We start from the raw sequence: 26,390 nt of genomic DNA, 5'->3' as shown, positions 1-26,390 counted from the left end.
CGTGGCCTTTAAAAAGGAGAGGAATAAACTGCCGAGAGGCTTTTTTCTTCGTCGGCACAGCACCTTGCTGCAATGTGTGCCTATTCCCTTTAGACGTACGATACATGGTGTCAGAAGTGCCGAAGCCCCGCCGATATGGATATTGTCAAGCCTCCAGAGCCGCTACAGTTCTCCGGAAACCTACGAAGAAACTGGCACACGTTCAAGCAAGAACTGGAGCTTTTCTTCACGGCTACGCCCACTACACCGCCCAGATCGGAAGCCGCCAAGACGGCAATCCTTCTCAGCGCCGCGGGTGAAGAGGCTCTCGACGTCTATAACAACTTCTCCTTCGAAGCAGGTGAGAGCAAGGAAGACTACCAGACAGTGCTGCGCAAGTTTGAGGCGTACTGTGTGGATGAAGGAAACGAAGTTTACGAAAGACACGTTTTCCGCCTCCGCGTGCAGGATGAAGGAAAGCCTTTTGAGCAATATCTGCGGCAGTTAAAGACACAGGCGAAGCTATGCAATTTCGGCACGCTCGAAGAATCTATGATAAGAGATCAGGTTGTTTTCGGCACTAACAATCCGAAGATAAGAGAGAAAATGCTACGAGAAAAGGACCTAACCTTACAGAAGGCGGAGCAGATGTGCAAAGCGGCCGAGGTCTCGGCGCGGCAAAATGCTGCTTGGTCGAATGACACCCTACAAGTAGACTACGCCCACAAACGGGAGCATGACCGGAAACCTTTTCGATGTCGACAATGCAACAGGGCTCATGCGCAAGGAGACTGCCCGGCGTATGGAAAGATATGTTATGCTTGCAAGAAGCCGAATCATTTTGCGGTATGCTGCAGGCGCCGCCAGAGCAGACAGGTAGATTAAGTAAAAGAAGATAAGATGGAGGACGGGTTCGATATTTTAGATATCGGAGTGTGCGGAATCAGCGGCGGGGCCGGTGCAGACTGGACGGTCGGCGGAAACATACGCGGCAAAGAAATTATATTCAAAGTTGACACAGGCTCACAAGAAAACATAGTTCCTGTAACTCTTTACCGTCGTTTGAAAAACACCGCGAGCCTCCAGAAAAGCACTGCAGTGCTGAACGCGTACAACGGCAGTGCTATCAAGCATGTCAGAGTGGATAGAGAGGTCCTTGTTCTCAACGGTGTGGCACACGTTGTGACCTTCTTCGTGGTCAAGAAGGGCCGGCAGGCCATACTAGGGCTGCAGACATGTCAGCAGTTTGGGCTAGGGCCGGAAGCTGTGGATTCGGTGGAATGGAATGAGACAGCACCGGAGAAAGCCTTTCCAGACTTGTTCCAGGGTACGGGGTGTGTTGGACGGCAGTACCGGATGGTCCTGCGGGCGGATGCTGTCCCAGTAGTGCATCCAGCACGAAGAGTACCTTTGGCCCTCCGGGACCCTCTTCGACAAGAACTGGAGCGCATGGAAAAGGCTGCCATTATCAAAAAGGTGGATGAGCCCACAGAATGGGTAAGCCCTTGGTGATAGCGCGTAAGAAAGATGGAGCGCTTCGTGTCTGCATGGATCCAAGGGAAATCAACAAGAACATCAAACGCGAGCACTATCCAATGCCAACAAGGGAAGAGATTGAGGCAGAGCTTTCGGGTGCAAAGTTTTTTTCCTGGCTAGACGCCAATGCAGGTTTCCATCAAATCCCATTAGAGGAAGCTACATCGCGGGTGTGTACTTTTGCGACACCATTTGGGTGTTACCGATTCTTGCGTCTTTTGGAATTTCATCAGCGAGCGAAGTTTTCCAGAAAACGCTAACTGAAATCTTCGAGGGACTGGAAGGCGTCCGCATATACATTGATGATATTCTAGTGTGGGGTGACAGTAAGAAGCAGCATAACGAGCGCCTCCAGGCCGTGCTAACGCGGGCAGCACAGGCGGGCTTGACGTTTAACAGGCAGAAATGCGTGTTTGGGTTGAAAGAAATTGCGTTCTTGGGCGACGTAATAGGCGAGCAAGGCGTTCGCCCCGGTCGCAACTTAGTTGAAAGCGTCCTTTCGCTGCCGGCGCCGCAAGATAGGCATTCAGTGCGCAGAATGATGGGCGTTGTTAACTACTTTCGCAAGTACGTCCCGTCACTGAGTGATAAGACAGTCTTACTGCGCACACTCTTAAAAGAAAACGTCATGTTTGAATGGACGGCGGCGCATCAGCGTGAATGGAGAGAAATTTGCGACGCACTGACAAACCCTCCTATACTGGCGCTTTTTGATGAAGCAAAGGAAACCAAGATCACTGCGGACGCTTCGGGGAATGGTTTGGGCGCTGCACTACTGGAGCGATATGGCAGTGACTGGCGACCAGTGTCGTACGCATCAAGGACCCTAACAGATAGCGAAACCCGCTATTCGCAAATTGAAAAGGAAACGCTTGCGGTAGTGTTCGCATGCGAAAAGTTCCATCATTTTGTTTATGGCCGCAGGCTACTGATCGAAACTGACCATAGGCCCTTGCTTGCAATTTCCCAAAAGAACATTGCAGACATGCCTCCGCGATTGCAGCGTTTTTTTATTAGGCTGCTACAATATGAATATACGTTGCAGTTCGTTCCTGGCAAAGACTTGCTGCTGGCGGACATGTTGTCACGTGCACCGGTGCCAACGCAGGCGTCGAGTGCCTCATCGGAAGCAGACTGCGACATCCATGCCGTACAGGTCGTCTCCAGCATCGTAAGCACGCCAATGAAAGAGCGTCTGGAAAAGGAAATCAGGGATGACCCGTACTTAAGCGAGGTGAGACAGCGAATTTCACAAGGGGCTGCCATCGACGGTGAACTCAAACCGTTTGCCAGAGAGCTGTCTGTGGTAGAAGGAATACTGCTCAAGGGCTCTAAAGTTGTCATACCTAAATCTATGAGAGCAGAAATTCTTCAGAGGATTCACGAGGGGCACCTTGGACTAAATAAATGCAAAGCCAGCGCGCGGAGATTGGTATTCTGGCCTGCGCTAAACAGTGCCATTGACGAGTTCGTGCGAGTGAGCAGTACTTGCCAAAAGTATGCGTACAACCAGCAGAGGGAATCCTTGCTCATGCAGCCCACCCCGGATAGGCCATGGTACCGCGTAGGAATTGACCTCTGCCAGTTTGGGGGAGCCGCTTATGTCGTAGTGTACGATGCCCACTCAAATTTCCCTGAAGTAGAGAAGCTAAGAGGCACAGCGGCAAAAGAGGTCATAGTCAAGATATCGGCCATTTTCTCACGGTACGGCATCCCGGTGCAAGTGTGGACTGACAACGGGCCCCAGTTTTCATCGCGAGAATTTCGTTTGTTTGCGCAGAAGTACGACTTCCAGCACATCACATCGAGTCCAGAATTCCCAAGGTCAAATGGGCTTGCGGAAAAGGGGGTTCAGATAATTAAGCGCATCCATAAGAAGACGAATGAGTCACGCGGTGACTTTTGGTTGAGTCTCTTAGCCTATCGTTCTTCTCCCTTAGAAGATGGCCGCTCTCCGGGCGAACTGCTGCAAGGCCGACGCCTCCGCACTTCCCTGCCTGAAAACAACGAGGATTCCAGTGTCTCAGTGCGAAAGCATTGCCAATCTTCGAGGGGAAAGGTATGCCACCTCTCAAAGAGGGCAGTTCAGTTCGTGTGCACGGCGACAACTGGTCACGCACAGCAACAGTAATCGAGAAAGCAGCACCGAGGTCGTACGTGGTGAAGACTGAGAACCAGCGGCTCTTGAGGAGAAACAGGCAACACTTGCTGCACATTCCCGGAGGCGATGAAAGTATGCACAGATATCAGGACGTCGACAGCCTGGGAAAACAGTGTCTCAGCGACAAAGACCAGGATATCGACCGCCCGGGAGGACACGCACATACAGACCGACAAAACATGGTGCATCCGACGCACGCGGCTCAGGAGACAGGCCGGGACGTCGACATCTCGCAAGAACAATCTCCACGGCACAGACAGAACATCGAAGATCCAAAAGCAGCTACGCAAGAAAACGATCTCACCTCGTCAGGTCCGCGGAAATCAACCAGGCAACGTGCGGAACCTCGACGACTTCACTATGACTGCAGATTCCGCCAAATATCGTAGTTTGTCTTTTTGTTTTTTTTTTGTTTTTTATACAGAAGAGAAAATGTATCAGATAGCAGCTTATCAGCCCGAGAACGGCGGGCCGCATCTTTCCCTCCCTCGTTCCCCTTCCCCTCTTTCGTTTCGTGGCCTTTAAAAAGGAGAGGAATAAACTGCCGAGAGGCTTTTTCTTCGTCGGCACAGCACCTTGCTGCATTGTGTGCCTATTCCCTTTAGACGTACGATACAAGAGCTACATACAAGGCTGTGCTTCCTGTCATCTGCGTTACCCCACGTGGGCAACTGACTGACTGCCAGTATTTCAGCGGAGAGCGATAGCACGTCATTACAGCATATCGACTGGCCCCTGTGACCTGCCCCACCTGATCTGCTACCAGCAAGAAAAGGAGCATCTGTTCCCCGTCTACCCTCACTTAGCAGCAGCGGCGAAAACAACTTTCATCGCAATAATCACTTTTCTGCGCTCTTTGCCGCAGGTTGACTTGCATCAGAGCTACGTACCAGGCTGTGCTTCCGGTCATCTGCGTTACCACATGTGAGCAACTGATTGACTGCCGGGACTCCAGCAGAGAGCGATACCACGTGATTACAGCATATCAACTGGCCCTTGTGACCTACCCCGCGTAATCTGCTGCCAGCAAGAAAAGGAGCATCTGTTCCCCGTCTACCCTCACTTAGCAGCAGCTTCTAAACAGCTTTCATCGCACTAATCACTTTGCTGCGCTGTTCGCCGCAGGTATACTTGTATCAGAGCTACGTACCAGGCTGCGCTTCCGGTCATCTGCGTTTCCACACGTGGGCAACTGATTGACTGCCGGGATTCAGGCGGAGAGCGATACCACGTCATCACAGCATTTCACCTGGCCCCTCTAACCTGCACCACGTGGTCTACTGCCGCCTAAAAAAAAGGAGCATCTGTTCCCCATCTACTCTCACTAAACAGCTGTCATCATACAAATCACTTTTCTGCGCTCTTTGCTGCAAGTTTACTTGCATCAGAGCTACGTACAAGGCTGTGTTTCCGGTCATCTGCGTTACTACTCGTGGGCAACTGATTGACTGCCGAGATTCCAGCGGAGAGCGATACCACGTCATTACAGCATATCAACTGGCCCCTGTGACCTGCCCCACGTGGTCTCTCGCCAGCTAGAAAAAGAGCATCTGTTCCCCGTCTACCCTCACTTAGCAGCAGCAGCGAAAACAGCTTTCATCGTACTGATCGCTTTGCTGCGCTGTTTGCCGCAGGTTCAATTGAATCAGTGCTATGTACCAGGCTATGCTTCCGGTCATCTGCGTTACCACACGTGGGCAACTGACTGACTGCCGGTATTTCAGCGGAGAGAGATACCACGTCATTTCAGCATATCGACTGGCCCCTGTGGCCTGCCCCACCTGATCTGCTGCCAGCAAGAAAAGGAGCATCTGTTCCCCGTCTACTCTCACTTAGCAGCAGCGGCGAAAACAACTTTCATCGCACTAATCACATTGCTGCGCTCTTTGCCGCAGGTTTACTTTCATCAGAGCTATGTACCAGGCTGAGCTTCCTGTCATCTGTGTTACCACAAGCGGGCAACTAATTGACTGGCGGGGTTCCAGCGGAGAGCGATACCACGTCATTACAGCATATCAACTGGCCCCTCTGACCTGCACCACGTGGTCTACTGCCGGCTAGGAAAGGAGCATCTTTTCCCCGTCTACTCTCACTTAGCAGCAGCGGCGAAAACAGCTGTCATCGCACAAATCACTTTTCTGTGCTCTTTGCTGCAGGTTTACTTGCATCAGAACTACGTACCAGGCTGTGCTTCCTGTCATCTGCGTTTCCACACTTGGGAAACTGATTGACTGCAGGGATTCCAGCGGAGAGCGATACCACGTCATTACAGCATATCGACTGGCCCCTGTGACCTGCCCCACCTGATCTGCTGCCAGCAAGAAAATTAGCATCTGTTCCCCGTCTACCCTCACCTAGCAGCAGCAGCGAAACCAACTTTTATCGCACTAATTACTTTGCTGCGCTCTTTGCCGCAGGTTGTCTTGCATCATAGCTAAGTACCAGGCTGTGCTTCCTGTCATCTGCGTTTCCACACTTGGGAAACTTATTGACTGCCGGGATTCCACCGGAGAGCGATACCACGTCATTACAGCATATCAACTGGTCCCTGTGACCTGCCCCACATGGCCTGCTGCCAGCTAGAAAAGGAGCATCTGTTCCCCGTCTGCCCTCACTTGGCAGCAGCGGCGAAAACAGCTTTCATCGCACTAATCACTTTTCAGCGCTCCTTGCCGCAGGTTGACTTGCATCAGAGCTACGTACCAGACTGTGGTAACACTTGTTGCGGGGCTAGTTGGTGCATAGTTCTATGTACAAATGTTAGCGCAAAAAAAATAAGAGACAATCACAAGATCACTTAGCAGCAGCGGCGAAAACAGCTTTCATCGGAATAATCACTTTCTGCGCTCTTCGCCGAGGTTTACTTGCATCAGAGCTACGTAACAGGCTGTGCTTCCTGCCATATGTGTTACAAGTGGGCAACTGATTGACTGGCGGGGTTCCAGCGGAGAGCGATACCACGTCATTACCGCATTTCACCTGGCCCCTCTGACCTGCACCACATCGTCTGCCGGCTAGAAAAGGAGCACCTGTTCCCCGTCAACTCTCACTTAGCAGCAGCGAGAACAGCTTTCATCGCACTAATCACTTTGCTGCGCTGTTCGCCGCAGGTGTACTTGCATCAGAGCTACCTACCAGACTGCGCTTCCGGTCATCTGCGTTTCCACACGTGGGCAACTGATTGACTGCCGGGATTGAGGCGGAGAGTGATACCACGTCATTTCAGCATATCAACTGGCCCCTGTGACCAGCCCCACGTGGTCTGCTGCCACCTTGAAAAGGAGCATCTGTTTCTCGTCTACCCTCAATTAGCAGGAGCGGCGAAAACAACTTTCATCGCACTAATCACTTTGCTGCGCTCTTCGCCGCAGGTTTACTTGCATTAGAGCTTCGTACCAGGCTGTGCTTCCTGTCATCTGTGTTACCACAAGTGGGCAACTGATTGACTGGCGGGGTTCCAGCGGAGAGCGATACCACGTCATTACCGCATTTCACCTGGCCCCTCTGACCTGCACCACATCGTCTGCCGGCTAGAAAAGGAGCATCTGTTCCCCGTCAACTCTCACTTAGCAGCAGCGAGAACAGCTTTCATCGCACTAATCACTTTGCTGCGCTGTTCGCCGCAGGTATACTTGCGTCAGAGGTACGTACCAGGCTGCGCTTCCGGTCATCTGCGTTTCCACACGTGGGCAACTGATTGACTGCCGGGATTCAGGCGGAGAGCGATACCACCTCATTACAGCATATCAAATGGCCCCTGTGACCTGCCCCACGTGGTCTTCTGCCAGCTAGAAAAGCAGCATCTGTTCCCCGTCTGCCCTCACTTGGCAGCAGCGGCAAAAACAGCTTTCATCGCAATAATCACTTTGCTGCCCTCTTCGCCGAGGTTTACTTGCATCAGAGCTACGTACCAGGCTGTGCTTCCTGTCATCTGTGTTACAAGTGGGCAACTGATTAACTGGCGGGGTTCCAGCGGAGAGCGATACCACGTCATTACACCATATCAACTGGCCCCTCTGACCTGCACCACGCGGTGTACTGCCGGCTAGAAAAGGAGCATCTGTTCCCCGTCTACTCTCACTTAGCAGCAGCGGCGAAAACAGCTGTCATCGCACAAAGCACTTTTCTGCGCTCTTTGCCGCAGGTTTACTTGCATCAGGGCTACGTACCAGGCTGAGCTTCCGGTCGTCTACGTAACCACACGTTGACAACTGATTGACAGCCGGGATTCCAGCGGAGAGCGATACCACGTAATATAGCATATCAACTGGCTCCTCTGATCGGCACCACGTGGTCTAATGCCGGCTAGAAAAAGAGCTTCTGTTCCCCGTCTCTATCACTTAGCAGCGGAGGCGAAAACACCTTTCATCGCACTAATCACTCTCCTGCGTTCTTTGACGCAGGTTTAATTGCATCAGAGCTACGTACCAAGCTGCACTTCCGGTCATCTGCGTTAACACGTGGGCAACTGATTGACTGCCGGGATTCCAGCTGAGAGCGATACCACGTCATTACAGCATATCAACTGGCCCCTGTGACCTGTCCCACGTAATCTGCTACCAGCAAGAAAAGGAGCATCTGTTCCCTGTCTACCCTCACTTAGCAGCAGCTTCGAAAACAGCTTTCATCGCACTTATCATTTTGCTGCGCTGTTCGCCACAGGTTTACTTGCATGAGAGCTACGTACATGGCTGCGCTTCCGGTCATCTGCGTTAACACGTGGGCAACTGATTGACTGCCGCGATTCCGGCGGAGAGCGATACTACCTCATTACAGAATATCAACTGGCCCCTGTGACCTGCCCCACGTGGTATGCCGCCAGCTAGAAAAGGAGCATCTGTTCCCCGTCTACCCTCAATTAGCAGCAGCAGCGCAAACACCTTTCATCGTACCAATCACTTTTCTGCGCTCTTTGAAGCAGGTTTTCTTGCATCAGAGCTGTATCAGATAGCAGCTTATCAGCCCGAGAACGGCGGGCCGCATCTTTCCCTCCCTCGTTCCCCTTCCCCTCTTTCGTTTCGTGGCCTTTAAAAAGGAGAGGAATAAACTGCCGAGAGGCTTTTTTCTTCGTCGGCACAGCACCTTGCTGCAATGTGTGCCTATTCCCTTTAGACGTACGATACATGGTGTCAGAAGTGCCGAAGCCCCGCCGATATGGATATTGTCAAGCCTCCAGAGCCGCTACAGTTCTCCGGAAACCTACGAAGAAACTGGCACACGCTCAAGCAAGAACTGGAGCTTTTCTTCACGGCTACGCCCACTACACCGCCCAGATCGGAAGCCGCCAAGACGGCAATCCTTCTCAGCGCCGCGGGTGAAGAGGCTCTCGACGTCTATAACAACTTCTCCTTCGAAGCAGGTGAGAGCAAGGAAGACTACCAGACAGTGCTGCGCAAGTTTGAGGCGTACTGTGTGGATGAAGGAAACGAAGTTTACGAAAGACACGTTTTCCGCCTCCGCGTGCAGGATGAAGGAAAGCCTTTTGAGCAATATCTGCGGCAGTTAAAGACACAGGCGAAGCTATGCAATTTCGGCACGCTCGAAGAATCTATGATAAGAGATCAGGTTGTTTTCGGCACTAACAATCCGAAGATAAGAGAGAAAATGCTACGAGAAAAGGACCTAACCTTACAGAAGGCGGAGCAGATGTGCAAAGCGGCCGAGGTCTCGGCGCGGCAAAATGCTGCTTGGTCGAATGACACCCTACAAGTAGACTACGCCCACAAACGGGAGCATGACCGGAAACCTTTTCGATGTCGACAATGCAACAGGGCTCATGCGCAAGGAGACTGCCCGGCGTATGGAAAGATATGTTATGCTTGCAAGAAGCCGAATCATTTTGCGGTATGCTGCAGGCGCCGCCAGAGCAGACAGGTAGATTAAGTAAAAGAAGATAAGATGGAGGACGGGTTCGATATTTTAGATATCGGAGTGTGCGGAATCAGCGGCGGGGCCGGTGCAGACTGGACGGTCGGCGGAAACATACGCGGCAAAGAAATTATATTCAAAGTTGACACAGGCTCACAAGAAAACATAGTTCCTGTAACTCTTTACCGTCGTTTGAAAAACACCGCGAGCCTCCAGAAAAGCACTGCAGTGCTGAACGCGTACAACGGCAGTGCTATCAAGCATGTCAGAGTGGATAGAGAGATCCTTGTTCTCAACGGTGTGGCACACGTTGTGACCTTCTTCGTGGTCAAGAAGGGTCGGCAGGCCATACTAGGGCTGCAGACATGTCAGCAGTTTGGGCTAGGGCCGGAAGCTGTGGATTCGGTGGAATGGAATGAGACAGCACCGGAGAAAGCCTTTCCAGACTTGTTCCAGGGTACGGGGTGTGTTGGACGGCAGTACCGGATGGTCCTGCGGGCGGATGCTGTCCCAGTAGTGCATCCAGCACGAAGAGTACCTTTGGCCCTCCGGGACCCTCTTCGACAAGAACTGGAGCGCATGGAAAAGGCTGCCATTATCAAAAAGGTGGATGAGCCCACAGAATGGGTAAGCCCTTGGTGATAGCGCGTAAGAAAGATGGAGCGCTTCGTGTCTGCATGGATCCAAGGGAAATCAACAAGAACATCAAACGCGAGCACTATCCAATGCCAACAAGGGAAGAGATTGAGGCAGAGCTTTCGGGTGCAAAGTTTTTTTCCTGGCTAGACGCAAATGCAGGTTTCCATCAAATCCCATTAGAGGAAGCTACATCGCGGGTGTGTACTTTTGCGACACCATTTGGGTGTTACCGATTTTTGCGTCTTTTGGAATTTCATCAGCGAGCGAAGTTTTCCAGAAAACGCTAACTGAAATCTTCGAGGGACTGGAAGGCGTCCGCATATACATTGATGATATTCTAGTGTGGGGTGACAGTAAGAAGCAGCATAACGAGCGCCTCCAGGCCGTGCTAACGCGGGCAGCACAGGCGGGCTTGACGTTTAACAGGCAGAAATGCGTGTTTGGGTTGAAAGAAATTGCGTTCTTGGGCGACGTAATAGGCGAGCAAGGCGTTCGCCCCGGTCGCAACTTAGTTGAAAGCGTCCTTTCGCTGCCGGCGCCGCAAGATAGGCATTCAGTGCGCAGAATGATGGGCGTTGTTAACTACTTTCGCAAGTACGTCCCGTCACTGAGTGATAAGACAGTCTTACTGCGCACACTCTTAAAAGAAAACGTCATGTTTGAATGGACGGCGGCGCATCAGCGTGAATGGAGAGAAATTTGCGACGCACTGACAAACCCTCCTATACTGGCGCTTTTTGATGAAGCAAAGGAAACCAAGATCACTGCGGACGCTTCGGGGAATGGTTTGGGCGCTGCACTACTGGAGCGATATGGCAGTGACTGGCGACCAGTGTCGTACGCATCAAGGACCCTAACAGATAGCGAAACCCGCTATTCGCAAATTGAAAAGGAAACGCTTGCGGTAGTGTTCGCATGCGAAAAGTTCCATCATTTTGTTTATGGCCGCAGGCTACTGATCGAAACTGACCATAGGCCCTTGCTTGCAATTTCCCAAAAGAACATTGCAGACATGCCTCCGCGATTGCAGCGTTTTTTTATTAGGCTGCTACAATATGAATATACGTTGCAGTTCGTTCCTGGCAAAGACTTGCTGCTGGCGGACATGTTGTCACGTGCACCGGTGCCAACGCAGGCGTCGAGTGCCTCATCGGAAGCAGACTGCGACATCCATGCCGTACAGGTCGTCTCCAGCATCGTAAGCACGCCAATGAAAGAGCGTCTGGAAAAGGAAATCAGGGATGACCCGTACTTAAGCGAGGTGAGACAGCGAATTTCACAAGGGGCTGCCATCGACGGTGAACTCAAACCGTTTGCCAGAGAGCTGTCTGTGGTAGAAGGAATACTGCTCAAGGGCTCTAAAGTTGTCATACCTAAATCTATGAGAGCAGAAATTCTTCAGAGGATTCACGAGGGGCACCTTGGACTAAATAAATGCAAAGCCAGCGCGCGGAGATTGGTATTCTGGCCTGCGCTAAACAGTGCCATTGACGAGTTCGTGCGAGTGAGCAGTACTTGCCAAAAGTATGCGTACAACCAGCAGAGGGAATCCTTGCTCATGCAGCCCACCCCGGATAGGCCATGGTACCGCGTAGGAATTGACCTCTGCCAGTTTGGGGGAGCCGCTTATGTCGTAGTGTACGATGCCCACTCAAATTTCCCTGAAGTAGAGAAGCTAAGAGGCACAGCGGCAAAAGAGGTCATAGTCAAGATATCGGCCATTTTCTCACGGTACGGCATCCCGGTGCAAGTGTGGACTGACAACGGGCCCCAGTTTTCATCGCGAGAATTTCGTTTGTTTGCGCAGAAGTACGACTTCCAGCACATCACATCGAGTCCAGAATTCCCAAGGTCAAATGGGCTTGCGGAAAAGGGGGTTCAGATAATTAAGCGCATCCATAAGAAGACGAATGAGTCACGCGGTGACTTTTGGTTGAGTCTCTTAGCCTATCGTTCTTCTCCCTTAGAAGATGGCCGCTCTCCGGGCGAACTGCTGCAAGGCCGACGCATCCGCACTTCCCTGCCTGAAAACAACGAGGATTCCAGTGTCTCAGTGCGAAAGCATTGCCAATCTTCGAGGGGAAAGGTATGCCACCTCTCAAAGAGGGCAGTTCAGTTCGTGTGCACGGCGACAACTGGTCACGCACAGCAACAGTAATCGAGAAAGCAGCACCGAGGTCGTACGTGGTGAAGACTGAGAACCAGCGGCTCTTGAGGAGAAACAGGCAACACTTGCTGCACATTCCCGGAGGCGATGAAAGTATGCACAGAGATCAGGACGTCGACAGCCTTGGAAAACAGTGTCTCAGCGACAAAGACCAGGATATCGACCGCCCGGGAGGACACGCACATACAGACCGACAAAACATGGTGCATCCGACGCACGCGGCTCAGGAGACAGGCCGGGACGTCGACATCTCGCAAGAACAATCTCCACGGCACAGACAGAACATCGAAGATCCAAAAGCAGCTACGCAAGAAAACGATCTCACCTCGTCAGGTCCGCGGAAATCAACCAGGCAACGTGCGGAACCTCGACGACTTCACTATGACTGCAGATTCCGCCAAATATCGTAGTTTGTCTTTTTGTTTTTTTTTGTTTTTTATACAGAAGAGAAAATGTATCAGATAGCAGCTTATCAGCCCGAGAACGGCGGGCCGCATCTTTCCCTCCCTCGTTCCCCTTCCCCTCTTTCGTTTCGTGGCCTTTAAAAAGGAGAGGAATAAACTGCCGAGAGGCTTTTTCTTCGTCGGCACAGCACCTTGCTGCAATGTGTGCCTATTCCCTTTAGACGTACGATACAAGAGCTACATACAAGGCTGTGCTTCCTGTCATCTGCGTTACCCCACGTGGGCAACTGACTGACTGCCAGTATTTCAGCGGAGAGCGATAGCACGTCATTACAGCATATCGACTGGCCCCTGTGACCTGCCCCACCTGATCTGCTACCAGCAAGAAAAGGAGCATCTGTTCCCCGTCTACCCTCACTTAGCAGCAGCGGCGAAAACAACTTTCATCGCAATAATCACTTTTCTGCGCTCTTTGCCGCAGGTTGACTTGCATCAGAGCTACGTACCAGGCTGTGCTTCCGGTCATCTGCGTTACCACATGTGAGCAACTGATTGACTGCCGGGACTCCAGCAGAGAGCGATACCACGTGATTACAGCATATCAACTGGCCCTTGTGACCTACCCCGCGTAATCTGCTGCCAGCAAGAAAAGGAGCATCTGTTCCCCGTCTACCCTCACTTAGCAGCAGCTTCTAAACAGCTTTCATCGCACTAATCACTTTGCTGCGCTGTTCGCCGCAGGTATACTTGTATCAGAGCTACGTACCAGGCTGCGCTTCCGGTCATCTGCGTTTCCACACGTGGGCAACTGATTGACTGCCGGGATTCAGGCGGAGAGCGATACCACGTCATCACAGCATTTCACCTGGCCCCTCTAACCTGCACCACGTGGTCTACTGCCGCCTAAAAAAAAGGAGCATCTGTTCCCCATCTACTCTCACTAAACAGCTGTCATCATACAAATCACTTTTCTGCGCTCTTTGCTGCAAGTTTACTTGCATCAGAGCTACGTACAAGGCTGTGTTTCCGGTCATCTGCGTTACTACTCGTGGGCAACTGATTGACTGCCGAGATTCCAGCGGAGAGCGATACCACGTCATTACAGCATATCAACTGGCCCCTGTGACCTGCCCCACGTGGTCTCTCGCCAGCTAGAAAAAGAGCATCTGTTCCCCGTCTACCCTCACTTAGCAGCAGCAGCGAAAACAGCTTTCATCGTACTGATCGCTTTGCTGCGCTGTTTGCCGCAGGTTCAATTGAATCAGTGCTATGTACCAGGCTATGCTTCCGGTCATCTGCGTTACCACACGTGGGCAACTGACTGACTGCCGGTATTTCAGCGGAGAGAGATACCACGTCATTTCAGCATATCGACTGGCCCCTGTGGCCTGCCCCACCTGATCTGCTGCCAGCAAGAAAAGGAGCATCTGTTCCCCGTCTACTCTCACTTAGCAGCAGCGGCGAAAACAACTTTCATCGCACTAATCACATTGCTGCGCTCTTTGCCGCAGGTTTACTTTCATCAGAGCTACGTACCAGGCTGAGCTTCCGGTCATCTACGTAACCACACGTTGACAACTGATTGACTGCCAGGATTCCAGCGGAGAGCGATACCACGTCATTATAGCATATCAACTGGCCCCTGTGACCTGCCCCACGTGGTCTGCTGCCACCTAGAAAAGGATCATCTGTTCCTCGTCTACCCTCAATTAGCAGGAGCGGCGAAAACAACTTTCATCGCACTAATCACTTTTCTGTGCTCTTTGCTGCAGGTTTACTTGCATCAGAGCTACGTACCAGGCTGTGCTTCCTGTCATCTGTGTTACCACAAGCGGGCAACTAATTGACTGGCGGGGTTCCAGCGGAGAGCGATACCACGTCATTACAGCATATCAACTGGCCCCTCTGACCTGCACCACGTGGTCTACTGCCGGCTAGGAAAGGAGCATCTTTTCCCCGTCTACTCTCACTTAGCAGCAGCGGCGAAAACAGCTGTCATCGCACAAATCACTTTTCTGTGCTCTTTGCTGCAGGTTTACTTGCATCAGAACTACGTACCAGGCTGTGCTTCCTGTCATCTGCGTTTCCACACTTGGGAAACTGATTGACTGCAGGGATTCCAGCGGAGAGCGATACCACGTCATTACAGCATATCGACTGGCCCCTGTGACCTGCCCCACCTGATCTGCTGCCAGCAAGAAAATTAGCATCTGTTCCCCGTCTACCCTCACCTAGCAGCAGCAGCGAAACCAACTTTTATCGCACTAATTACTTTGCTGCGCTCTTTGCCGCAGGTTGTCTTGCATCATAGCTAAGTACCAGGCTGTGCTTCCTGTCATCTGCGTTTCCACACTTGGGAAACTTATTGACTGCCGGGATTCCACCGGAGAGCGATACCACGTCATTACAGCATATCAACTGGTCCCTGTGACCTGCCCCACATGGCCTGCTGCCAGCTAGAAAAGGAGCATCTGTTCCCCGTCTGCCCTCACTTGGCAGCAGCGGCGAAAACAGCTTTCATCGCACTAATCACTTTTCAGCGCTCCTTGCCGCAGGTTGACTTGCATCAGAGCTACGTACCAGACTGTGGTAACACTTGTTGCGGGGCTAGTTGGTGCATAGTTCTATGTACAAATGTCAGCGCAAAAAAAATAAGAGACAATCACAAGATCACTTAGCAGCAGCGGCGAAAACAGCTTTCATCGGAATAATCACTTTCTGCGCTCTTCGCCGAGGTTTACTTGCATCAGAGCTACGTAACAGGCTGTGCTTCCTGCCATATGTGTTACAAGTGGGCAACTGCTTGACTGGCGGGGTTCCAGCGGAGAGCGATACCACGTCATTACCGCATTTCACCTGGCCCCTCTGACCTGCACCACATCGTCTGCCGGCTAGAAAAGGAGCACCTGTTCCCCGTCAACTCTCACTTAGCAGCAGCGAGAACAGCTTTCATCGCACTAATCACTTTGCTGCGCTGTTCGCCGCAGGTGTACTTGCATCAGAGCTACCTACCAGACTGCGCTTCCGGTCATCTGCGTTTCCACACGTGGGCAACTGATTGACTGCCGGGATTGAGGCGGAGAGTGATACCACGTCATTTCAGCATATCAACTGGCCCCTGTGACCAGCCCCACGTGGTCTGCTGCCACCTTGAAAAGGAGCATCTGTTTCTCGTCTACCCTCAATTAGCAGGAGCGGCGAAAACAACTTTCATCGCACTAATCACTTTGCTGCGCTCTTCGCCGCAGGTTTACTTGCATTAGAGCTTCGTACCAGGTTGTGCTTCCTGTCATCTGTGTTACAAGTGGGCAACTGATTAACTGGCGGGGTTCCAGCGGAGAGCGATACCACGTCATTACCGCATTTCACCTGGCCCCTCTGACCTGCACCACATCGTCTGCCGGCTAGAAAAGGAGCATCTGTTCCCCGTCAACTCTCACTTAGCAGCAGCGAGAACAGCTTTCATCGCACTAATCACTTTGCTGCGCTGTTCGACGCAGGTATACTTGCGTCAGAGGTACGTACCAGGCTGCGCTTCCGGTCATCTGCGTTTCCACACGTGGGCAACTGATTGACTGCCGGGATTCAGGCGGAGAGCGATACCACCTCATTACAGCATATCAAATGGCCCCTGTGACCTGCCCCACGTGGTCTTCTGCCAGCTAGAAAAGGAGCATCTGTTCCCCGTCTGCCCTCACTTGGCAGCAGCGGCAAAAACAGCTTTCATCGCAATAATCACTTTGCTGCCCTCTTCGCCGAGGTTTACTTGCATCAGAGCTACGTACCAGGCTGTGCTTCCTGTCATCTGCGTTAACACGTGGGCAACTGATTGACTGCCGGGATTCCAGCTGAGAGCGATACCACGTCATTACAGCATATCAACTGGCCCCTGTGACCTGCCCCACGTGGCCTGCTGCCAGCTACAAAAGGAGCATCTGTTCCCCGTCTACCCTCACTTAGCAGCAGCTTCGAAAACAGCTTTCATCGCACTAATCGCTTTTCTGTGCTCTTTGCCGCAGGTTTACTTGCATCAGAGCTACGTACCAGGCTGTGCTTCCTGTCATCTGCGTTTCCACACTTGGAAAACTGACTGCCGCGATTCCAGCGGATAGCGATACCACGTCATTACAGCATATCAACTGGCCCCTGTGACCTGTCCCACGTAATCTGCGGCCAGCAAGAAAAGGAGCATCTGTTCCCCGTCTACCCTCACTTAGCAGCAGCTTCGAAAACAGCTTTCATCGCACTTATCATTTTGCTGCGCTGTTCGCCACAGGTTTACTTGCATGAGAGCTACGTACATGGCTGCGCTTCCGGTCATCTGCGTTAACACGTGGGCAACTGATTGACTGCCGCGATTCCGGCGGAGAGCGATACTACCTCATTACAGAATATCAACTGGCCCCTGTGACCTGCCCCACGTGGTATGCCGCCAGCTAGAAAAGGAGCATCTGTTCCCCGTCTACCCTCAATTAGCAGCAGCAGCGCAAACACCTTTCATCGTACCAATCACTTTGCTGCGCTCTTTGAAGCAGGTTTTCTTGCATCAGAGCTGTATCAGATAGCAGCTTATCAGCCCGAGAACGGCGGGCCGCATCTTTCCCTCCCTCGTTCCCCTTCCCCTCTTTCGTTTCGTGGCCTTTAAAAAGGAGAGGAATAAACTGCCGAGAGGCTTTTTTCTTCGTCGGCACAGCACCTTGCTGCAATGTGTGCCTATTCCCTTTAGACGTACGATACATGGTGTCAGAAGTGCCGAAGCCCCGCCGATATGGATATTGTCAAGCCTCCAGAGCCGCTACAGTTCTCCGGAAACCTACGAAGAAACTGGCACACGTTCAAGCAAGAACTGGAGCTTTTCTTCACGGCTACGCCCACTACACCGCCCAGATCGGAAGCCGCCAAGACGGCAATCCTTCTCAGCGCCGCGGGTGAAGAGGCTCTCGACGTCTATAACAACTTCTCCTTCGAAGCAGGTGAGAGCAAGGAAGACTACCAGACAGTGCTGCGCAAGTTTGAGGCGTACTGTGTGGATGAAGGAAACGAAGTTTACGAAAGACACGTTTTCCGCCTCCGCGTGCAGGATGAAGGAAAGCCTTTTGAGCAATATCTGCGGCAGTTAAAGACACAGGCGAAGCTATGCAATTTCGGCACGCTCGAAGAATCTATGATAAGAGATCAGGTTGTTTTCGGCACTAACAATCCGAAGATAAGAGAGAAAATGCTACGAGAAAAGGACCTAACCTTACAGAAGGCGGAGCAGATGTGCAAAGCGGCCGAGGTCTCGGCGCGGCAAAATGCTGCTTGGTCGAATGACACCCTACAAGTAGACTACGCCCACAAACGGGAGCATGACCGGAAACCTTTTCGATGTCGACAATGCAACAGGGCTCATGCGCAAGGAGACTGCCCGGCGTATGGAAAGATATGTTATGCTTGCAAGAAGCCGAATCATTTTGCGGTATGCTGCAGGCGCCGCCAGAGCAGACAGGTAGATTAAGTAAAAGAAGATAAGATGGAGGACGGGTTCGATATTTTAGATATCGGAGTGTGCGGAATCAGCGGCGGGGCCGGTGCAGACTGGACGGTCGGCGGAAACATACGCGGCAAAGAAATTATATTCAAAGTTGACACAGGCTCACAAGAAAACATAGTTCCTGTAACTCTTTACCGTCGTTTGAAAAACACCGCGAGCCTCCAGAAAAGCACTGCAGTGCTGAACGCGTACAACGGCAGTGCTATCAAGCATGTCAGAGTGGATAGAGAGATCCTTGTTCTCAACGGTGTGGCACACGTTGTGACCTTCTTCGTGGTCAAGAAGGGTCGGCAGGCCATACTAGGGCTGCAGACATGTCAGCAGTTTGGGCTAGGGCCGGAAGCTGTGGATTCGGTGGAATGGAGTGAGACAGCACCGGAGAAAGCCTTTCCAGACTTGTTCCAGGGTACGGGGTGTGTTGGACGGCAGTACCGGATGGTCCTGCGGGCGGATGCTGTCCCAGTAGTGCATCCAGCACGAAGAGTACCTTTGGCCCTCCGGGACCCTCTTCGACAAGAACTGGAGCGCATGGAAAAGGCTGCCATTATCAAAAAGGTGGATGAGCCCACAGAATGGGTAAGCCCTTGGTGATAGCGCGTAAGAAAGATGGAGCGCTTCGTGTCTGCATGGATCCAAGGGAAATCAACAAGAACATCAAACGCGAGCACTATCCAATGCCAACAAGGGAAGAGATTGAGGCAGAGCTTTCGGGTGCAAAGTTTTTTTCCTGGCTAGACGCCAATGCAGGTTTCCATCAAATCCCATTAGAGGAAGCTACATCGCGGGTGTGTACTTTTGCGACACCATTTGGGTGTTACCGATTTTTGCGTCTTTTGGAATTTCATCAGCGAGCGAAGTTTTCCAGAAAACGCTAACTGAAATCTTCGAGGGACTGGAAGGCGTCCGCATATACATTGATGATATTCTAGTGTGGGGTGACAGTAAGAAGCAGCATAACGAGCGCCTCCAGGCCGTGCTAACGCGGGCAGCACAGGCGGGCTTGACGTTTAACAGGCAGAAATGCGTGTTTGGGTTGAAAGAAATTGCGTTCTTGGGCGACGTAATAGGCGAGCAAGGCGTTCGCCCCGGTCGCAACTTAGTTGAAAGCGTCCTTTCGCTGCCGGCGCCGCAAGATAGGCATTCAGTGCGCAGAATGATGGGCGTTGTTAACTACTTTCGCAAGTACGTCCCGTCACTGAGTGATAAGACAGTCTTACTGCGCACACTCTTAAAAGAAAACGTCATGTTTGAATGGACGGCGGCGCATCAGCGTGAATGGAGAGAAATTTGCGACGCACTGACAAACCCTCCTATACTGGCGCTTTTTGATGAAGCAAAGGAAACCAAGATCACTGCGGACGCTTCGGGGAATGGTTTGGGCGCTGCACTACTGGAGCGATATGGCAGTGACTGGCGACCAGTGTCGTACGCATCAAGGACCCTAACAGATAGCGAAACCCGCTATTCGCAAATTGAAAAGGAAACGCTTGCGGTAGTGTTCGCATGCGAAAAGTTCCATCATTTTGTTTATGGCCGCAGGCTACTGATCGAAACTGACCATAGGCCCTTGCTTGCAATTTCCCAAAAGAACATTGCAGACATGCCTCCGCGATTGCAGCGTTTTTTTATTAGGCTGCTACAATATGAATATACGTTGCAGTTCGTTCCTGGCAAAGACTTGCTGCTGGCGGACATGTTGTCACGTGCACCGGTGCCAACGCAGGCGTCGAGTGCCTCATCGGAAGCAGACTGCGACATCCATGCCGTACAGGTCGTCTCCAGCATCGTAAGCACGCCAATGAAAGAGCGTCTGGAAAAGGAAATCAGGGATGACCCGTACTTAAGCGAGGTGAGACAGCGAATTTCACAAGGGGCTGCCATCGACGGTGAACTCAAACCGTTTGCCAGAGAGCTGTCTGTGGTAGAAGGAATACTGCTCAAGGGCTCTAAAGTTGTCATACCTAAATCTATGAGAGCAGAAATTCTTCAGAGGATTCACGAGGGGCACCTTGGACTAAATAAATGCAAAGCCAGCGCGCGGAGATTGGTATTCTGGCCTGCGCTAAACAGTGCCATTGACGAGTTCGTGCGAGTGAGCAGTACTTGCCAAAAGTATGCGTACAACCAGCAGAGGGAATCCTTGCTCATGCAGCCCACCCCGGATAGGCCATGGTACCGCGTAGGAATTGACCTCTGCCAGTTTGGGGGAGCCGCTTATGTCGTAGTGTACGATGCCCACTCAAATTTCCCTGAAGTAGAGAAGCTAAGAGGCACAGCGGCAAAAGAGGTCATAGTCAAGATATCGGCCATTTTCTCACGGTACGGCATCCCGGTGCAAGTGTGGACTGACAACGGGCCCCAGTTTTCATCGCGAGAATTTCGTTTGTTTGCGCAGAAGTACGACTTCCAGCACATCACATCGAGTCCAGAATTCCCAAGGTCAAATGGGCTTGCGGAAAAGGGGGTTCAGATAATTAAGCGCATCCATAAGAAGACGAATGAGTCACGCGGTGACTTTTGGTTGAGTCTCTTAGCCTATCGTTCTTCTCCCTTAGAAGATGGCCGCTCTCCGGGCGAACTGCTGCAAGGCTGACGCCTCCGCACTTCCCTGCCTGAAAACAACGAGGATTCCAGTGTCTCAGTGCGAAAGCATTGCCAATCTTCGAGGGGAAAGGTATGCCACCTCTCAAAGAGGGCAGTTCAGTTCGTGTGCACGGCGACAACTGGTCACGCACAGCAACAGTAATCGAGAAAGCAGCACCGAGGTCGTACGTGGTGAAGACTGAGAACCAGCGGCTCTTGAGGAGAAACAGGCAACACTTGCTGCACATTCCCGGAGGCGATGAAAGTATGCACAGAGATCAGGACGTCGACAGCCTGGGAAAACAGTGTCTCAGCGACAAAGACCAGGATATCGACCGCCCGGGAGGACACGCACATACAGACCGACAAAACATGGTGCATCCGACGCACGCGGCTCAGGAGACAGGCCGGGACGTCGACATCTCGCAAGAACAATCTCCACGGCACAGACAGAACATCGAAGATCCAAAAGCAGCTACGCAAGAAAACGATCTCACCTCGTCAGGTCCGCGGAAATCAACCAGGCAACGTGCGGAACCTCGACGACTTCACTATGACTGCAGATTCCGCCAAATATCGTAGTTTGTCTTTTTGTTTTTTTTTGTTTTTTATACAGAAGAGAAAATGTATCAGATAGCAGCTTATCAGCCCGAGAACGGCGGGCCGCATCTTTCCCTCCCTCGTTCCCCTTCCCCTCTTTCGTTTCGTGGCCTTTAAAAAGGAGAGGAATAAACTGCCGAGAGGCTTTTTCTTCGTCGGCACAGCACCTTGCTGCAATGTGTGCCTATTCCCTTTAGACGTACGATACAAGAGCTACATACAAGGCTGTGCTTCCTGTCATCTGCGTTACCCCACGTGGGCAACTGACTGACTGCCAGTATTTCAGCGGAGAGCGATAGCACGTCATTACAGCATATCGACTGGCCCCTGTGACCTGCCCCACCTGATCTGCTACCAGCAAGAAAAGGAGCATCTGTTCCCCGTCTACCCTCACTTAGCAGCAGCGGCGAAAACAACTTTCATCGCAATAATCACTTTTCTGCGCTCTTTGCCGCAGGTTGACTTGCATCAGAGCTACGTACCAGGCTGTGCTTCCGGTCATCTGCGTTACCACATGTGAGCAACTGATTGACTGCCGGGACTCCAGCAGAGAGCGATACCACGTGATTACAGCATATCAACTGGCCCTTGTGACCTACCCCGCGTAATCTGCTGCCAGCAAGAAAAGGAGCATCTGTTCCCCGTCTACCCTCACTTAGCAGCAGCTTCTAAACAGCTTTCATCGCACTAATCACTTTGCTGCGCTGTTCGCCGCAGGTATACTTGTATCAGAGCTACGTACCAGGCTGCGCTTCCGGTCATCTGCGTTTCCACACGTGGGCAACTGATTGACTGCCGGGATTCAGGCGGAGAGCGATACCACGTCATCACAGCATTTCACCTGGCCCCTCTAACCTGCACCACGTGGTCTACTGCCGCCTAAAAAAAAGGAGCATCTGTTCCCCATCTACTCTCACTAAACAGCTGTCATCATACAAATCACTTTTCTGCGCTCTTTGCTGCAAGTTTACTTGCATCAGAGCTACGTACAAGGCTGTGTTTCCGGTCATCTGCGTTACTACTCGTGGGCAACTGATTGACTGCCGAGATTCCAGCGGAGAGCGATACCACGTCATTACAGCATATCAACTGGCCCCTGTGACCTGCCCCACGTGGTCTCTCGCCAGCTAGAAAAAGAGCATCTGTTCCCCGTCTACCCTCACTTAGCAGCAGCAGCGAAAACAGCTTTCATCGTACTGATCGCTTTGCTGCGCTGTTTGCCGCAGGTTCAATTGAATCAGTGCTATGTACCAGGCTATGCTTCCGGTCATCTGCGTTACCACACGTGGGCAACTGACTGACTGCCGGTATTTCAGCGGAGAGAGATACCACGTCATTTCAGCATATCGACTGGCCCCTGTGGCCTGCCCCACCTGATCTGCTGCCAGCAAGAAAAGGAGCATCTGTTCCCCGTCTACTCTCACTTAGCAGCAGCGGCGAAAACAACTTTCATCGCACTAATCACATTGCTGCGCTCTTTGCCGCAGGTTTACATTCATCAGAGCTATGTACCAGGCTGAGCTTCCGGTCATCTACGTAACCACACGTTGACAACTGATTGACTGCCAGGATTCCAGCGGAGAGCGATACCACGTCATTATAGCATATCAACTGGCCCCTGTGACCTGCCCCACGTGGTCTGCTGCCACCTAGAAAAGGATCATCTGTTCCTCGTCTACCCTCAATTAGCAGGAGCGGCGAAAACAACTTTCATCGCACTAATCACTTTCCTGCGCTCTTCGCCGCAGGTTTACTTGCATCAGAGCTACGTACCAGGCTGTGCTTCCTGTCATCTGTGTTACCACAAGCGGGCAACTAATTGACTGGCGGGGTTCCAGCGGAGAGCGATACCACGTCATTACAGCATATCAACTGGCCCCTCTGACCTGCACCACGTGGTCTACTGCCGGCTAGGAAAGGAGCATCTTTTCCCCGTCTACTCTCACTTAGCAGCAGCGGCGAAAACAGCTGTCATCGCACAAATCACTTTTCTGTGCTCTTTGCTGCAGGTTTACTTGCATCAGAACTACGTACCAGGCTGTGCTTCCTGTCATCTGCGTTTCCACACTTGGGAAACTGATTGACTGCAGGGATTCCAGCGGAGAGCGATACCACGTCATTACAGCATATCGACTGGCCCCTGTGACCTGCCCCACCTGATCTGCTGCCAGCAAGAAAATTAGCATCTGTTCCCCGTCTACCCTCACCTAGCAGCAGCAGCGAAACCAACTTTTATCGCACTAATTACTTTGCTGCGCTCTTTGCCGCAGGTTGTCTTGCATCATAGCTAAGTACCAGGCTGTGCTTCCTGTCATCTGCGTTTCCACAATTGGGAAACTTATTGACTGCCGGGATTCCACCGGACAGCGATACCACGTCATTACAGCATATAAACTGGTCCCTGTGACCTGCCCCACATGGCCTGCTGCCAGCTAGAAAAGGAGCATCTGTTCCCCGTCTGCCCTCACTTGGCAGCAGCGGCGAAAACAGCTTTCATCGCACTAATCACTTTTCAGCGCTCCTTGCCGCAGGTTGACTTGCATCAGAGCTACGTACCAGACTGTGGTAACACTTGTTGCGGGGCTAGTTGGTGCATAGTTCTATGTACAAATGTTAGCGCAAAAAAAATAAGAGACAATCACAAGATCACTTAGCAGCAGCGGCGAAAACAGCTTTCATCGGAATAATCACTTTCTGCGCTCTTCGCCGAGGTTTACTTGCATCAGAGCTACGTAACAGGCTGTGCTTCCTGCCATATGTGTTACAAGTGGGCAACTGATTGACTGGCGGGGTTCCAGCGGAGAGCGATACCACGTCATTACCGCATTTCACCTGGCCCCTCTGACCTGCACCACATCGTCTGCCGGCTAGAAAAGGAGCATCTGTTCCCCGTCAACTCTCACTTAGCAGCAGCGAGAACAGCTTTCATCGCACTAATCACTTTGCTGCGCTGTTCGCCGCAGGTATACTTGCATCAGAGCTACGTACCAGGCTGCGCTTCCGGTGATCTGCGTTTCCACACGTGGGCAACTGATTGACTGCCGGGATTCCAGCGGAGAGCGATACCACGTCATTACAGCATTTCAACTGGCCCCTGTGACCTGCCCCACGTGGTCTCTCGCCAGCTAGAAAAAGAGAATCTGTTCCCCGTCTACCCTCCCTTAGCAGCAGCAGCTCAAACAGCTTTCATCGTACTAATCACTTTGCTGCGCTCTTTGCCGCAGGTTCAATTGAATCAGTGCTATGTACCAGGCTATGCTTCCGGTCATCTGCGTTACCACACGTGGGCAACTGACTGACTGCCGGTATTTCAGCGGAGAGAGATACCACGTCATTTCAGCATATCGACTGGCCCCTGTGGCCTGCCCCACCTGATCTGCTGCCAGAAAGAAAAGAAGCATCTGTTCCCCGTCTACCCTCACTTAGCAGCAGCTTCGAAAACAGCTTTCATCGCACTAATCGCTTTTCTGTGCTCTTTGCCGCAGGTTTACTTGCATCAGAGCTACGTACCAGGCTGTGCTTCCTGTCATCTGCGTTTCCACACTTGGAAAACTGACTGCCGCGATTCCAGCGGATAGCGATACCACGTCATTACAGCATATCAACTGGCCCCTGTGACCTGTCCCACGTAATCTGCGGCCAGCAAGAAAAGGAGCATCTGTTCCCCGTCTACCCTCACTTAGCAGCAGCTTCGAAAACAGCTTTCATCGCACTTATCATTTTGCTGCGCTGTTCGCCACAGGTTTACTTGCATGAGAGCTACGTACATGGCTGCGCTTCCGGTCATCTGCGTTAACACGTGGGCAACTGATTGACTGCCGCGATTCCGGCGGAGAGCGATACTACCTCATTACAGAATATCAACTGGCCCCTGTGACCTGCCCCACGTGGTATGCCGCCAGCTAGAAAAGGAGCATCTGTTCCCCGTCTACCCTCAATTAGCAGCAGCAGCGCAAACACCTTTCATCGTACCAATCACTTTGCTGCGCTCTTTGAAGCAGGTTTTCTTGCATCAGAGCTGTATCAGATAGCAGCTTATCAGCCCGAGAACGGCGGGCCGCATCTTTCCCTCCCTCGTTCCCCTTCCCCTCTTTCGTTTCGTGGCCTTTAAAAAGGAGAGGAATAAACTGCCGAGAGGCTTTTTTCTTCGTCGGCACAGCACCTTGCTGCAATGTGTGCCTATTCCCTTTAGACGTACGATACATGGTGTCAGAAGTGCCGAAGCCCCGCCGATATGGATATTGTCAAGCCTCCAGAGCCGCTACAGTTCTCCGGAAACCTACGAAGAAACTGGCACACGTTCAAGCAAGAACTGGAGCTTTTCTTCACGGCTACGCCCACTACACCGCCCAGATCGGAAGCCGCCAAGACGGCAATCCTTCTCAGCGCCGCGGGTGAAGAGGCTCTCGACGTCTATAACAACTTCTCCTTCGAAGCAGGTGAGAGCAAGGAAGACTACCAGACAGTGCTGCGCAAGTTTGAGGCGTACTGTGTGGATGAAGGAAACGAAGTTTACGAAAGACACGTTTTCCGCCTCCGCGTGCAGGATGAAGGAAAGCCTTTTGAGCAATATCTGCGGCAGTTAAAGACACAGGCGAAGCTATGCAATTTCGGCACGCTCGAAGAATCTATGATAAGAGATCAGGTTGTTTTCGGCACTAACAATCCGAAGATAAGAGAGAAAATGCTACGAGAAAAGGACCTAACCTTACAGAAGGCGGAGCAGATGTGCAAAGCGGCCGAGGTCTCGGCGCGGCAAAATGCTGCTTGGTCGAATGACACCCTACAAGTAGACTACGCCCACAAACGGGAGCATGACCGGAAACCTTTTCGATGTCGACAATGCAACAGGGCTCATGCGCAAGGAGACTGCCCGGCGTATGGAAAGATATGTTATGCTTGCAAGAAGCCGAATCATTT

At 51.9% G+C, this 26,390-nt stretch overlaps 3 protein-coding genes across 3 annotated transcripts; all 3 read left to right on the top strand.

Annotated features, from left to right (window-relative positions):
• The first annotated feature begins 1,253 nt into the window (after positions 1–1,253).
• LOC144112062 (uncharacterized) lies at positions 1,254–9,147 on the top strand. The gene is made up of 5 exons (XM_077645141.1): positions 1,254–1,476; positions 2,561–2,749; positions 3,456–3,574; positions 8,950–9,035; positions 9,143–9,147. The coding sequence occupies exons 1-5, from the start codon at positions 1,336–1,338 to the stop codon at positions 9,145–9,147; spliced, it is 540 nt and encodes a 179-aa protein (XP_077501267.1). The 5' UTR covers positions 1,254–1,335.
• Positions 9,148–9,948: 801 nt separating this feature from the next.
• Positions 9,949–17,839, top strand: LOC144112061 (uncharacterized). The gene is made up of 5 exons (XM_077645140.1): positions 9,949–10,171; positions 11,256–11,444; positions 12,151–12,236; positions 17,642–17,727; positions 17,835–17,839. The coding sequence occupies exons 1-5, from the start codon at positions 10,031–10,033 to the stop codon at positions 17,837–17,839; spliced, it is 507 nt and encodes a 168-aa protein (XP_077501266.1). The 5' UTR covers positions 9,949–10,030.
• An 823-nt stretch (positions 17,840–18,662) lies between these two features.
• LOC144112060 (uncharacterized) lies at positions 18,663–26,021 on the top strand. The gene is made up of 5 exons (XM_077645139.1): positions 18,663–18,863; positions 19,948–20,136; positions 20,843–20,928; positions 25,824–25,909; positions 26,017–26,021. The coding sequence occupies exons 1-5, from the start codon at positions 18,723–18,725 to the stop codon at positions 26,019–26,021; spliced, it is 507 nt and encodes a 168-aa protein (XP_077501265.1). The 5' UTR covers positions 18,663–18,722.
• The last annotated feature ends 369 nt before the right edge of the window (positions 26,022–26,390 follow it).

Source organism: Amblyomma americanum, unplaced genomic scaffold (genome assembly GCF_052857255.1).
Source record: "Amblyomma americanum isolate KBUSLIRL-KWMA unplaced genomic scaffold, ASM5285725v1 scaffold_40, whole genome shotgun sequence".
Lineage (NCBI taxonomy): Eukaryota > Metazoa > Arthropoda > Arachnida > Ixodida > Ixodidae > Amblyomma > Amblyomma americanum.
The sequence above is the reverse complement of the archived record's forward strand: the minus strand, read 5'-3'. Positions and strand labels throughout refer to the sequence as shown.